The following is a 15,290-nucleotide window of genomic DNA, read 5'->3' on the forward strand; positions in this document are numbered from 1 at the left end:
TTTTGAAATACGTATATTTAAAAATATTTCATGAGTAAACCTGAGTTTTAGTAACAATATACATCACACTCTACTTATATGAAGCCAGTTGAGGTGAGATTTCTAGTCATAGAAATGCACACATTTTAGCTTTCAGGTAAGATTCATTTGCAATGTGTTCCTCCATTTATTGGAGTAGCTCTTGAGTCTTACCATACTAGATAGACATTCCTTGAGAATTTCACATACCTACACATCAGCATAGTTGAAAACCAGTTCCCAAATGAAACAATGGTTTAAATGAATTTTCATTTTAATCTTTCAATGGCTTCCTTATAATAATATATGAGAAGGATTTAGTTGAATGGAAACATAATTAAATGTCTCTTTTAACAATTTGGAAACCTTAACTGGGATCCTGAGATTTTTCTTCTTTCAATACATTGTGTTTTATCTGAATTCTAGACCTTTTGTCACACTTGATTTTTTTTAGTAAACACAAGTAATTACTCCTACTGGAAAAAAGCTTCTGGTTTCTTATTTTGGCCTTCAATAGCCTTGGCTGTTATAGCCATCTAAGGAGTGAACCAGTGAGTGGAAGATATTTTCTCTCCCTCTCTCTGTAATTCTATCAAATAAATGAATACACATTAAAAATAAAAACACCATCAGGCCCAAGTGAGATATTTGCAATTGAGCTTCACAAACTGAAAGCTATGAAACTATACACTGAATTTCTGGGAAACACATGATGCAATGCCTAGTCATCCAATGACTCTGTGCTTGAGTGATATTCTTTTCCTGAAGAAACCCCTAAGGAGATCCCAGGGTCATCCTTGACTAATCCCTTCCTTCTCTTGTTTTGTCTTCCTCCTTCTCTTACTTCTTATTTCTTCCTTTATTCCAGTCTTCTGGCTTCTCCTTCTATTTTTAAATTAGAAGTGTACTTTAAAAAAACTACATGGAAAAGTAGATTTAAAAAATAAGATTCTTATGGTGCAAAAATCAAAGTCTTAGCATAGCTTTTTCATAGTATTTCTTTCCCATGATCTTTTAAGAATCCCTCATACTTCCTTACTTTCAATCGTACTTCCTAAATATCTCTCAAATTATCCCCTTGTCTTCATCTCCACTTGTATGCCTATTTCACATGTAGAATATATTGTCTTAATTAGCACTGTGCTTTCAATTTTGTCCATTATACTTTTTCCATCAAGCAAAAGGTTTATCTAATTTGATCATAAGGTTTCCCTAATTTATAATCTGCAATGTTTGTTCCCTTTCTTTTAAGTTAAAAGCAAAATTTCCTGAGATTACCCATAATATCCTTCATGGTCATCACTGTACTTTTCTCCTCAGATCCACCTGATAGCACATGTAGCCTTTTCCGCTGTGCTCCAACTACCAGGAAAAATGCCTTTCAAGTGTATTAGTCTCCTTGTCAGAGATGCTTCTCCCCATTCTTATACAATCTCCAACTGACTTTTAGATCTTATCTTTAATATGACTTCTCAAAATGTCAATTTTAGTACTCCAACAGTGAGATTTGTGTGGTTTCCTTCATATTCCAAGTCATAATTTATCCATGTAAGCAAAGTTTTTATCCTATTTTGCTTGCATGGTGGCGTAACTTACTCTGTTCTGCTTTGCTAATTGTACAATATTTTAAGGAAATCTCCACTTGTTCAGACTCACAGAGTAGTTCATCTTTATAAAGGGAGACTATTTCAATAAATTGTTAAAAGCCTTGCCCAAGAGTAACTTGTTTCCAATGTCCAAAATGTTAGAATTTAGAAATCTTTATTGGAAAGAGAGTTTGTCTATGATAGATGCCAGATTTTTAAAAATTGGACAGTGACCATGTATCAAGAAATGAGACTGCTAATATCATTGTGGTGGTTAGGCAATCTAGCATATGTTCAGCAATAAATTATGTGAAGCATCAGATTCAATATATGCGACATAGTTAGTCATTTAAAATGAGAGATAAATCCACGATTACAGTGTGGGACAGCATGGTCAATTGTGATAGTAGCAACATTATACAAGGCTTGCTCCTGATTTTTGCAATATTCTACCTACTGGGATAAATCTAACAGTAAAACTGCAATATTGATATCAACTTTCATTGGAGTGATGCATGCACATTCAGAAGAATTTGAAATTAGTGTCTGTTGCATGGTGTATGTTCAAATTAACCTTATAATCCGAGATGTAGAAAGAACCAGTAAGCTATCACTATGACCTCATAAGAATTAAATACCCACAGTATCAGGTGAAGGGGCTGAGAATTACCCCAATCTTCAGGAAAGCCAATAGTGTAACACAATCTGAATCCAAAGACTTGAGAGCCAGGAAAACCACAGGTTCACAATCTGAGCTCCAAGCACTAATTTGTTCTTCCTCCATGAAGTTTGGGGCCTTCAAGGTATTGGATAGTACCCACCTGTATTAATGAGAGTGAATCATGCAGTTTACTGATTCAGATACCAATCTCTTTGATAAACACTCCAACAGACACACTCAGCAGTAATCTTTTACCTGCTGTCAGCCAATATTTAACCCAATAAATTTACATGTAAAATTCACCATCACAAGCCCTGTGTGAACTCATGTGATGCTTTAAAATGATTCATGGTTTAGCTTAGTTACTATTCTAAAGTGCTCCTTTATTACAGCAAAGACTTATTTGGAGTAGTTCAAAGGTAAAATCAAGGTGACTAGTTCCTCTAGAAAAAAGATACATAAGGCTTTAGCCTAGTAGTTTTGAAATATTTTATGTAATGTTTTAAACAAATTTTCCAGTGAGGACCGGCACAATAACCTAATGGCTAAATCCTTGCCTTACATGTGCCAGGATCCCATAGGGGCAGCAGTTCATATCCTGAATGCTCCACTTCCCTTCCAGCTGCCTACTTGTGGCCTGGGAAAGCAGTTGAGGATGACCCAAAGCCTTGGAACCCTGCACCCATGTGAGAGACCTGGGAGAAGCTCCTGGCTCCTGGGTTTGGATCAGCTCAGCTCCAGCCATTGTGACCACTTGGGAACTGAACCAGCAGATTGAGGATCTTTCTGTCCTTCCTTCTCTCTTTAAATCTGCCTTTCCAACAAAAATAATATATCTTTAGAAAGAAATAAAAATAATTTTCCAGTGGGCTGAATTAGGAGAAAGGCAAGGAGGAAAGTTAGGGGTGACTTCTAGGATTCTGGCTTAACTAGAAGGATAATAATGGAACAAATTTTTTGAAAGAAATTATTAAATGAAAAGTAGGCAAAATATGAATCAAGCAAAAAGAAGATACATGAAGATACAAGCATGATGAAAAGAGTTGTGGTACAATCCAGCAAGTAGGAGCAGCCTGGATACATTAAAAAAAAAAAGTCAACACCTGCTTCCCAGATGTTCTTCCTCTGCTGGATTTTTCTCCTCTGTATAATTTAGAGAACTGAAGAACAAGGCTGGGATGAGGACATCCATCAATATGGATTTTATCCAATCTCTTTTTCTTCTATCCACAGACCCAGTATAATGAATCATTTTCAGATTATGGCTTGGGTCCACTTTTTTTTCTGTCGAATGCCAGCGGATTCACAAGAAGATTCAGCGTTTTATACTGGGGTCACATAATGCTCAGAACTGATAAAGTTAATGATACGGCAAGAAATTGCAAACACGTGCCAATTTGTTTTAACAAAGTTTTGGTGAGAAGTCTTTTATTTACACTGTAAGTCCAAGTTGCAAAGTGAATATCCAAAGCTAAATAACTTTGAGGCTATTTTATGTCATCTATGATTTTTATAGAATTGAATTAAAGTAACTTTAGCTGCAGTCATATTAAATGTCCCTAAGTTTATGGCCATTTTAGTAATTTTTTATTAAACATTATATTATGTTTTTTAAATGTGATTAGATCAAAGGGTATAAGCACACTATAGATATGAACCATGCTTTGGCAATTAGTAGGAAACTAGGAATGAGCTAAGTTCTCAAATCCCGTATTTGGTTTGCTAATCTTTATCTGTTTATCACTGAAAAGAGCAGAGCCAACAAGTCACTACACAGATCACTGGAAAGATCAAATCAGTCCAAGAGATGATTTTATTTCTATGAATATAGCCGATATTAACATTCGGATACTTCATTATGCTGACAAAGATCGCAATGAGAACAGACAATGGTGCAAATTAATCTATTCTTCTGACAGAATGTAATGAGAATGGGATGTGGTTTAAAAAAATTAAGCCATTCTTAGTACCCTCTCATGATTGCAATCTCATGGCCTGCCTCAGATGCTATACACTTTGGTGATACATCATTGAAAAGTGTCAGTTTAACAAAGCATGCAACTTAGCTCTTGCTGGAATGGCAGAACATATCTGCTTTGTCTCACCACAGTCTGACGTGTCGTAAACAATAAAATCTAATCAATGCGTGTTTCAGAACCGAAATACAGATGATCAAAATTGGAAGAAAATTCTGTCAATTTTTACTAAATATTTTAGCTGTTTTGTAGTGTATTTTACAAACAAAATATTATGTTCCCTTTTTCCTCTTTTCAATATGAATACTTAGATTGCATTTTCTGAAAGACAGCAAGGGCTGTTTCAGGAATTCATAATCCAGTACCAATGTATTCATAAGCAAGACACAGATCATTAATTTCATCATGGAGGGCTGTGTGGTGATCCTCTCCACAATGCCCATACTGCCTCATGATCGGCATCATGACAGACGGCACAGTATATAGCCTTTAGATTTGCAGTTGTTCAATGTCATATTTTTCTTGGTGTTTGTGTTGGTCACCACTGTGCTACTCCTTCTTTTTTTTTATTTTAAGATTCATTTATTTGTATTGGAACCTCAGATTTACAGAGAGAAGACAGACAGAAAAAGATCTTCTGTCTGCTTGTTTGCTTCCCAAGTGGTCTCAAAGGCCAGAGCTGAGCTGATCTGAAGCCAGGAGCTACTTACAGGCCTCCCACGTGGATGCAGGGTCCCAAGGCTTTGGGCCATCTCTGCTCTTCTCCCAAGGCCATAACCAGGGAGCTGGTAGGGAAGTGGAACATACAGGATACAAACCAGCTCCTGTGTGGGTTCCTGGTGCATGCAAGGTGAGGGTTTTAGCCATTAGACTACCGTGCCTGGCAATATTACTACTTCTCAAATGTCTGAATGGAGTTAGTGGTGAAGGAAGAAGGTTTGCATACAGTCACAATTTTGGCCGTCCAAGTTTTAGCTGGAAGGTGGCTAACAAACCATCACAGAGCAAAACAGAATACACAGAGAACAAGGAGGCAACACAACGGATGCTCTAAGAAAACTACTTCTACAGACACATTTTAAGTAACCTGAAAACTTAGACCCTCTTCCCAGACAACATTAGAAAAAGTCCCTGCCCTTACTCCATCAATGCTTACGATTAACCAGTTAATTGTTAACATAAGACTTGGAGGCTTCAAATTCTGCATGTGTTGAGGATACAAATCATGTTCAAGCTAGAACAATATCATACTCAAAAGGAGCCATAAAAGGACCTAAGATTCACAGAAATCTAAACAGAGCAAAAAATTCACAATCTCTCATTCTCTTGGTTCAAACAAAATGAGCTTAGAAAGTTCTTTCAAAACTGCAGATGATGAAAATCATATCAACAGCACAACTAATATTGCTTGGGAGTCAATTCATGCACCAGCTACTGTATAGATAGATATATAATCTCATTTGCTCTTAATAATTATTTATGTAATAAATTCTATGAAATATGACATATTCAATGCCAGATACTTATATAAGTGTGGTTAAGTCTTAAATAAATGGGTTCCCATCCCCAAATTCCATGCTTGTTACCATTACACTCTGTCTATCCCCATCACTTTAAAATTGAAACAATGAATGCTCACAGAGAAAAACTGGTTTAAGTAGAATATCCTACAAAGTGTAGAGCAAGGTCATACTGGAAATTAAGCCTCCTAACTTCTTTGTTGAGGGCAGGTCTGAGTATATCATATGGTTTCCATTTATTGAAGTCCCCTTCCCAAGTGTTTCAAATAAAATATGCTTACTGCATTTATCATCAGAGTTCAGTAATTTAACTGATTATTTTGTAACTTAATATTTAAAAATACATTCATTCTACAGTATCTCTTATAAAGGCTAATAATTATGCTCTGTTCTGTTACATAATGATGAAAACATATCTGTAGTAATCCATCATCTTCACTCATTCACCCATTGAACGTTCATTAAGTTTTTTATATCACAGTCTGTTTTTTCTGTATTTTCTGTATAACTAACATCTTGAACTATCTCATTCATTGATTCATTAATGAATTAGTCACCAGTTACTGTGTTAGGCACAGGAGATGTAGCGATGAAAAGAGGTAGCCTCACAACAGACATTGTAGTACAGTGAGTATATCAGCTGCCTTGGAAACACATATCCCATTTCAAAAAGCCCAGATCAAGCCCTGTCTACTCTAATTTCAATCCAAGTTCGCACTAAGCATCCTAGGAAACAAAAGGCAGTGACTCAATAGCTAGAACACCTTACCATTCGTGTGGAAAACTTGAATGGAGTTCCAGGCTTCAGCCTGACCCAGCCCTGGCTGGGGGGGGGGGGGGTCTTTGAGGAAGTAAACAAGTGGATAAGTGCGTGTGCTCTCTCTCTCTCTCTCTCTCTCTCTCTCTCTCTCTCTCTCTCTCTGGGTTTGTGTTAACTCTCTTCCTGTTGTTCTGCTTTTCTGGTAGATGAATATAAAGAAATAAATTTTTCGTTTTTTTTAAAAAAAAAAGACACAGTTCCTGATCTGCAGGATTTTAGGATCATAATGCACCCAGACAGAGTCAAACTCTGATAGGCATTTTTGACACTAGATATTACTATGGGAAACAGGATACAAAGGAGTGTTTCAGACACAAGGAATCACATTTCAGCATTTTCAATGGAACCATAACAAGCATTGGAAATCCAGGCGTTATTTCTTTATTACGTATTTACTAAATTTTATTTTATAATTATTTTGCTCTATCTGTAATAACTTACCTAAGGCATTAAATTCATTTTGTTATATGAATAAATGGATAAAGCTTATCAGGTGTTACACTAAATGTCTTCTGTTGCTGAATGTTCTCTTTTAAAAGAAATGCTTAACCTCCATATCTTTTCTATTATATTTAAATATATTTGAAAAAGATAGAGAGTGAGATTCTATACATTGGCTCACCCCCAAATGCCTGCAATATACAGGACTGTGCAGGTAGAAGTCAGGAGATCACAGCTCAATCCTTAACTTCCCCATGGGCAGCAGGTATAACAGTATTTGGGCATTGTTTTTTGCCTCCCAGTGTGTGCATTATCAGGGAGTGGAGACATTACGCAGACTCAGTCACTGCAACCAGGAAGCTGGGCTTGCCATGTGACATCTTAACTGCCACACCAAAACATTCCCAGTCTCCTTTCATGTTTAATAAAATCTCGTTATGTAGGGAAGAATTCGAACGCACAGACTGACGTCATGGTTATGTAGAACCTTGAAGTTGATTCACAAAATTGTGTTTAACTGAAATCTTATTCAGAATGGAAGTGAGAAAAATCCAAATTCTGCCATGTACTGTCCAGTGTGGAAGCCCTTAATCATGGTTCCTTGAGATTATTTGAGATTGAATAAATTAAAAATTCAATGTCTAAGTCAAATTAAAATTTCAATGTCTCAGTCAAAAGCTTTATCGTGCCACATGGACTAGACAGAAGGATCTTCTCGTCAGTACAAAATTCCAGTAGACAGTCTTGTTGTCAAAGTTGGCTACAAGTTTTACCAAGTTAGTGATATCTTAAGGTAATTGTTCAAGAAACTGCTACTGTTTTAAGTAAGCCTTATTCTCTATTAATTCAACAAAACAAATTTTTAATATCCTTTTAAGAATTGTTTATTTTTATTAGAAAGGCGAATATACAGAGAGGAGGAGAGACAGAGAGGAAGATCTTCTGTCCGATGATTCACTCCCCAAGCGGCAGCAACAGCTCGTGCTGCGCCAGTCCAAAGCCAAAAACCAGGAACCAGGAACCTCCGGGTCTCCCTAATGGGTGCAGGGTCCCAAAACTTTGGGCCATCCTCGACTGCATTCCCAGGCCACAAGTAGGCAGCTGGATGGGAAGCGGGGCTGCCGGGATTAAAACCTGTGCCCATATGGGATCCCAGTAAAGTTCAAAGCAAGAACTTAAACCGCTATGCTATCGTGCTGGGCCACATTTACGCAAATATTTACACAAATATTTAAAATATTTTTGTAACAATCAAGTTAAAATTTTTATTAATGGGCCAACAGTCGTTGTGAATCTGGAAATTTGCCTACTATAAGAGAAGCAGGTCCACTGAGGCAAAACAGACAAAACCACCTCAGAGGTGACAAATTTCAATTCTATGACCCCTTCATGTTGCATTTTCCACTTTCTCATAAAGTGCTAATGAACGGTATCAGTGCCAGGAATGTATGAAGCAAAGGGGAGATGGAGATGCCAAGGCTTTGCAAAATTCACTTTGAAAAATGAAAAATTAAATACCATCCATCTTAAACTGATTGTCCAGACACAGTGCCAAGAAGCAAATGAGTAACTCTACACACTTGACATAAGAATGTAAAAGAGTTTCAAAGGAGAATGACAGACTCATGCATCTGAGTTTAACTAATTCTGTGAATAATCCCTTCCCACCCATTAGGTTATGAATAATTAGATTAAGTATGTTTATTACACTGTTTTATATGCAGCTTATAACTGCATCAGCTGTACATATTTAAATTATTATAAAATAACAAAATAGAACTAGAAAATCTGTACTTTTTTTTATTTGCTCATTTACTTATCTCATTCTAGAAAGAATTAAAAATACCTGAGTAAACGATGAAAGAAATCTAGCACATTGGATATTTTGTGACACAAAATACATATTCATTCAGTAATAACACATGGCATAATGAAGAGCACAAACTGAAAATTGGGGATATTACCTCTTAAGTTACAAAATAAAGAATCTAACGCTGCCATAAATATAATCACATCCTTCCCATACATTTGCTATTGAAGCTATAAGTTAGTACAACTGCTAAAAATAGCTTATTAATATGAACCAAATCTTGAAACTAATATATCATTTGATATCTTATTTCTCACCTCTGAAAAATTATAAACAAGCCATTGAATTCACAGTGATAAAATATTCTTGATGTATTAGCATCTAACCTTAAACCGGGAAAGGGTTAAATCAATCAGAGTAATTAAAGTACATTAACAAAATTTTAACAGCTTAGAAAATGGTTAATTACATGATGTAAAGGTTGAATTTAGGCAAAAATAATTACATAATGATATATTAATACAATTTCAGTTATAGAAATATATAAGAAACGTGTTTCAACAATGGCTGCCTCTGAATGATAACTTTTTTCAATCTCTGAATTCTGTAAACTTCTACAAAGAACAAGTGTTAATTTTATAATTGGTAAAATATGTATTAACTCAGAATAATTCATAAAATAAAATGTGAAGTTTCACCAGTATAACTTCCCAAATCTATTTAAATAGGTGAATGAACAAACTGTAATGGGAATAAACCTTGATAGAGGAGAGGTTGTGGTTGTACATTATATTTCAAAAATCATGGTGATGTGGAAAGATGTTTACAACATCACAAAGTGAATGCAGAGGGCAACACTGTCTTGATATTTTTTTCTCCCATTGATGAAGAGTAATTTATCTGAGGAATCAACAGAGCATCTTGGATTGCTTGCAGTATCTTGTCATTGTGATATGTCCTGAAGTTAACATGGACTTTGGAACACAAGTCAATGCAAACTATTAAAATATAAAATGTTTACAAATTAAATATGAGTTAAACATATACATGCACACATGTGCACATGCCTTGCAATCTCTACTACGTATCCATGTTTTAAGGCTTTACAGAGTTTAGTAAATATATATCATGATGTCTGATACAAACTGTGTTCCCTAGAAGTAGCTATCAATTTGTTCTCAAGAGAGCTGTGGAAATCACTAACTGCAAAACAGACAAACATTGGACAAGCAGAACCGACAAGGAAGTTCCAAGATCACAAAGCAGTGCAGCTTGAAATCATGCAGCCATCAATGTTATGAGTAGGATTATCTAAGACAGTATAAGTAAAATGCCTACCTTAAATTTTTTACTTTAAACAATTAAAATCCCAATAACCTTGTAAACATTAATGGGATTTAAATTTAGCAACTCTATTCTGCCCAAACCATGAAGACAGTTCAGAGTTATCCCATGTCTTCTTGTGTTCAGTATAAGCCCTTCACGCTTCGATTCAGGGCACTCTACAATCTGGTCAAATTTTGCTGGAGCTGCTTTCCATAGCCCCGGGTACATACTCTATGCTTCAGATGCAGTAATAGACCACTTGCTCCTTGCACACTCACTCCTTTGTATATTCCTTTGCTCCTTTGTAAATCCCCACCGCTTACTATGCCTTGAATCAAAAACCAAAAGAATTACTATTATAAAAATAACTTTGGAGTACCAGATTATTCACTTTAAAGCTTTGAAAAAAATGTTTTAAAAATAAACTGAAATTCTCTTTGACTCTCCAGTGATGTTTTACATGGTTTTTTATAGCCTTTTTTTGATTTGTTTAGATGTTTCCTGAAATCAAGACATGAATTTCAAAATTAATGTGACTATTGGGTTTGCAGCGGCTGCAGCAGCAGACATGGCCTACCACCACATCAGACCTCCCATTGGCTATTCCATTCCCAAGCCTCTATCTTCTCTGCTGATGCGAGGGTGGAACGCATGTCCTGAAGTGAGTAATTTTTATTTCCTCTTTAAAAAATGTGTTATGGTCAAAATCTGTCACAAATAATGTAACGCCAAAGTCGACTTTCAGTGTGTATTTTAAGACTGTCAAAGCGGGAAGACTGATTCGCCTTCTGCTCTTTAGTGTCTAATTGCCTCAAGAAGCCTGAGCAGCTCATATTTCTTTGCTGCTGCTCTCTGGGTTTGAAATGTTTCTCACAACCGATTAGTAAAAGAGAGACCAGGGTATGACAGATGACTCACAGTTTCATCTCTGCTGCAATTTTATTAACTATGCTTGAGCCACACTTTGTCATTTTCTGAAGAAAGAAATTTGGCACACGATGGATCTGTGTTGCCTTTTGACCATGAAGCAGTCCTGCAGGCAAGTCCCCCGGGGCACTAGTCCTTAGCAGCACTGGCTGAGGCAGGAGAGAGAATTCCTAGCTCCTAGTCCATCGCTGAATCATTGTGTCTAATCGTGGACTTAGAATTCAAATGGAAGGAAGAAGAGAAAGGGGATACTTAAACAATGAAAAAAAAAAGTTTTTGTTTTGTTGGTGGTAGAATCAAGAGAGTAAAGGTGAACACTCATATGACTCTCTCTGCCAATACATTTTGTTGCCATGGAAATCTTTGGGTTTCAACATCAGACCACTGATTTTTCTGTTCTGAATAAAAGGGTAACGGTTTTCAGTGTTCTTACTGGAAATTCTCATACATAAAGACCCAGTGTCTCTTACTTGTCCACCCCAAGCCTTCTTAGTTATCGTTGTCCTTTTCTTACTGATCTTTCCTGGCCTATTTCTCTTTAAGAGGATAAAGTGAGGCTGTCAAGACTAGAAAAACAAAATGTATGTGGCCAAAAAAGAAATAGTAAATCCAAGTTTAGATACTTGAAAGGACAAATCAAGTCTATTTTTTTTTTCCTGTAGGCAAAACACAGATTAAATCACTATCCACTTCTACTTGTATACATAGAAATTCTTTTGGGAAAAAATGAAAATTCTTACAGGCTATCAATTCAGTATCTCAAATTATAATCTCATCTCAACTTTCAATCTGACATTGTTTATGTTCATTTGCTTAGAATCTTCTCACACTGCCAAAATGTTGCTTCTGTGTTTTCATTTTGTTTGCTTCGGTAGCCCCAGCTTCTAGAACAATACCTAGTATATACTCAAAAATAAAATACACTATTGCTTATCAATGATCCACTCACTTTTGATATTCAGGAGCCATTTCGGGATTATGACATTGAGATGCTTCTTAATGGGACATGACTAAGTCAGCATTTTCTTGACCAATAAAGCATTCACCACGTCAGCACGCGAGTAGCAAGGAAAAGAGGAACAGCAGATGGGTTTTCTCCCTGCTGTTCACCAATCATCGAGTCATTAAGATACTTTGAAACATTTATATAAAACGGAATTAAAATGTGTTTATTTGGGCCCAGCGGCATGGCCTAGCCGCTAAAGTCCTCGCCTTGAAAGCCCTGGGATCCCATATGGGCTCCGGTTCTAATCCCAGCAGCTCCACTTCCCATCCAGCTCCCTGCTTGTGGTCTGGGAAAAGCAGTCAAGGACGGCCCAAAGCTTTGGGACCCTGCACCTGCGTGGGAGACCTGGAGGAAGCTCCAGGCTCCTGGCTTTGGACTGGCTTAACTCCAGCCATTGAAGCTGCTTGGGGAGTCAACCATTGGACAGAAAATTTTCCTCTCTGTCTCTTCTTCTCTGTGTATATCTGACTTTGCAATAAAAATAAATAAATTTTTTTTAAAAAAGTTTATTTTGTGTTTTAAAATACTTACAAGTTGTATTATATTCTTTTTATGAACTTTTAAAGAGCTCTCATGTATATAGATTTTACAGTATTGAACTAAAATAAAAACATTTTATTATTATTATTATTGGAAAACTGGATATACAGAGAGGAGAAACAGAGAGGAAGATCTTCTGTCCGATGATTCACTCCCCAAGTGAGCGTAACGGCCGGTGCGCGCCGATCCGAAGCCAGGAACCAGGAACCTCTTCCAGGTCTCCCACGTGGTTGCAGGGTCCCAAGGCTTTGGGCCGTCCTCTACTGCTTTCCCAGGCCACAAGCAGGGAGCTGGATGGGATGCAGGGCTGCCAGAATTAGAACTGGCATCCATAGGGATCCCTGTGCTTTCAAGGTGAGGACTTTAGCCACTATGCTATTGCACCATGCCCAAGATAAACTTATTTTTAATTCCATCTTTCCATGAAGTTTTAGGGCTATCTTTATACTGCCCTGGGACAGAAATGGAGGATCCAATGAAGACGTGCGGTCAAGAAAGCTGAAGCTAAGGCATTATATGGAGAATAATTGAATTAATGCGTCAAATACTCCAAGGTTGCAAGCCAAGATTAAGGAAAACAAGGTTCTAGGAGAATGCATATTAGCAGAATATGAGCAACATGGAAGACAGAGATAGTGCAGAATAGGGAATGTTCTCAGAAGTGACAACTTAAGCTGAAATCATAAGCATAAATAGTTGTTTACTGAATAAATGACAGATGATAGAAAAAAGCAGTCTAAGAAGAAACAACAGATGTAAATTCATTGGTAGAGAAGACTAAAGAGAACAACTTTATCAGTCATTGGAACACAGTGGATCCTGAAATGTTAGATTTCTGCCAGACACCATATGAAACAAATTGGTCTTTTGATCTAAGACATTAACATCATGTCCTCTTGGTCATTATTTTCCAGGGTTTTGTGTACATTTCCCATTCTTACCTTCCTGCCTGTCTTTCCTTCACTCCTGACATATTTTTTAGTAAAGACTGATACCGCTAGAACATAGGGAAGAGTGAAATCATTGCCTGTTGGAGTGGCAGAAGGTTGTTGGAACACAGTGGAGGTGGGAAGAGCCCTGCCAGACAGTAGCAGATTTTGGACTGTCTTAGAAACTGAAAAAGGGAATTTGGAGGTAATATTACTGTCGATTATATTTTTTTCTCTGAATCTATCAAAATATCTGATAAGGGTAATTTTGGAGGAAAATTAACCTGAGTTTGGTATAACATACTCACTAACTCAAAAGCATCAGAAGTGCACATTGTAATAGCTCAGCGTTTTTTCTTAACACATGCGCTACAATGTGCATCCTTTGGATGATCCTTTAATGTTTGTTGAAGTGAAGACTCTAGAGACAGCTCTCAAATCTATGGAATAAAAATCTTTAGGATGGAGCCTGGCATGAAGCATTTTATTCAGAGCATTTTTGTTTTTTGCTTTGTTTCCGTTGTGTTTGTTTCCTTTTTGTGAGAGGCATAGAGAGAGACAGAGCTAAACAAAGAACTCTCATGCATTAGTTCACTCCTCAAATGCTGCCATTAACTAAGGTTGGTCTGGTCTGGAGCCAGAAGCAGAAACTCATCATATTTCTGACGTGGGTGTCGGGAACACAATTACTCAAACCATCACTGATGTCTCAAAAGTGTCTACATTAATGGGAAGCAGAGGGCAGGAGCTGGAGCCAAGAATTGAAAGGCTATTCACTTTTAACAAGCGCTCCAGTTTGACTTGCACCCAATATAAAGTGGACAGAAACAAAAGCAGCAGACAGGAAAGTCATAGCAGCTAGCTTTGCTACTGTTACAGGATTCTAGCTGATTATAACATGTAGACTACAATGGTTACCATGGGGATCCAGAAGCACGGGTAAACCTGAGAACTATTTCAAAGACAACATCACAAAGAAGTGAAGGATTGGATTTTGAAAATGGGCAAAAGGAAAGGGTCCAGGAGAGCTGTTATCCCTGCTGCTGAAAGTCAGCTGGCGTCCGAGAGTGCTGGTGGCACCCTTACGTAGCAGGGCTACTACTGTCAGTGAAAGGAGAGAGGAGACGTGAGGCTCTGCAGTAAGGTGACAATGCTTTGTAACAACAGGAAAAGGAAAGGCAAAGCTAACTAGAGAAAGTGACCTGGTTTGCAATGCTGAGGGACTGGTCAATGAACAAGGAGGGAGCTTATCGTTCAATAAGTTGGCATTAGATGCTGTCCTCACCTTAAAGGTGTTTAACCAAATGAAGTGAGATCCGAGCAGGCAGACAGATGGCACAGAGTTTAAGTTCCAGCAGAAGGGTCAAAGAAAAACAGAAGGCAGATGATCTAGAGTTAAAACCAAGATGGTGTTGAACTTGTTGAGAAAAGAAAAAGAAGAGAGGTAATGGAGAATTTCAAAGTAGAGTTATGTCATTTGTTGGCAATTTTGGATAAGAAGACAGGTTGGGGCATGTAAACAACATTTGCATTATTTGAGTATTTCTTAATCTGTGTAATAGTGTTAGGTGTTACATAGACATGGAAGAAAATTAATTTTTTTCCTCCACTGTACTTTGTTCTTAATTGCAGTGTCAATCATGAAATTGTTTGAGTATAAATGCTTTTTTATTATTATTATCATTTTATGATACAGTTCCATAAACCCTGGGATTTCCCTATGCCCTCCC

At 37.1% G+C, this 15,290-nt stretch overlaps 1 protein-coding gene across 3 annotated transcripts in view; it reads left to right on the forward strand.

Moving 5' to 3' along the window:
• The window catches only part of TNNI3K (TNNI3 interacting kinase), a 281,015-nt gene that overhangs the window by 186,334 nt on the left and 79,391 nt on the right, over positions 1–15,290 (forward strand). For 2 of the 3 annotated variants that reach the window (XR_009244475.1, XM_058658087.1), the window contains exon 21: positions 10,710–10,819. Coding sequence is in view for 2 of the 3 variants with exons in the window: in XM_058658087.1 (XP_058514070.1) it covers positions 10,710–10,819 (110 nt within the window). In the remaining variant the exon portion in view is untranslated. Of the gene's footprint in view, positions 1–10,652; positions 10,820–15,290 lie in introns of those variants that run through there. The other variant, XM_058658095.1, reaches the window with a different exon arrangement.

The sequence above is a fragment of the Ochotona princeps genome, chromosome 2 (genome assembly GCF_030435755.1).
Source record: "Ochotona princeps isolate mOchPri1 chromosome 2, mOchPri1.hap1, whole genome shotgun sequence".
NCBI classification, from domain to species: Eukaryota; Metazoa; Chordata; class Mammalia; order Lagomorpha; family Ochotonidae; genus Ochotona; species Ochotona princeps.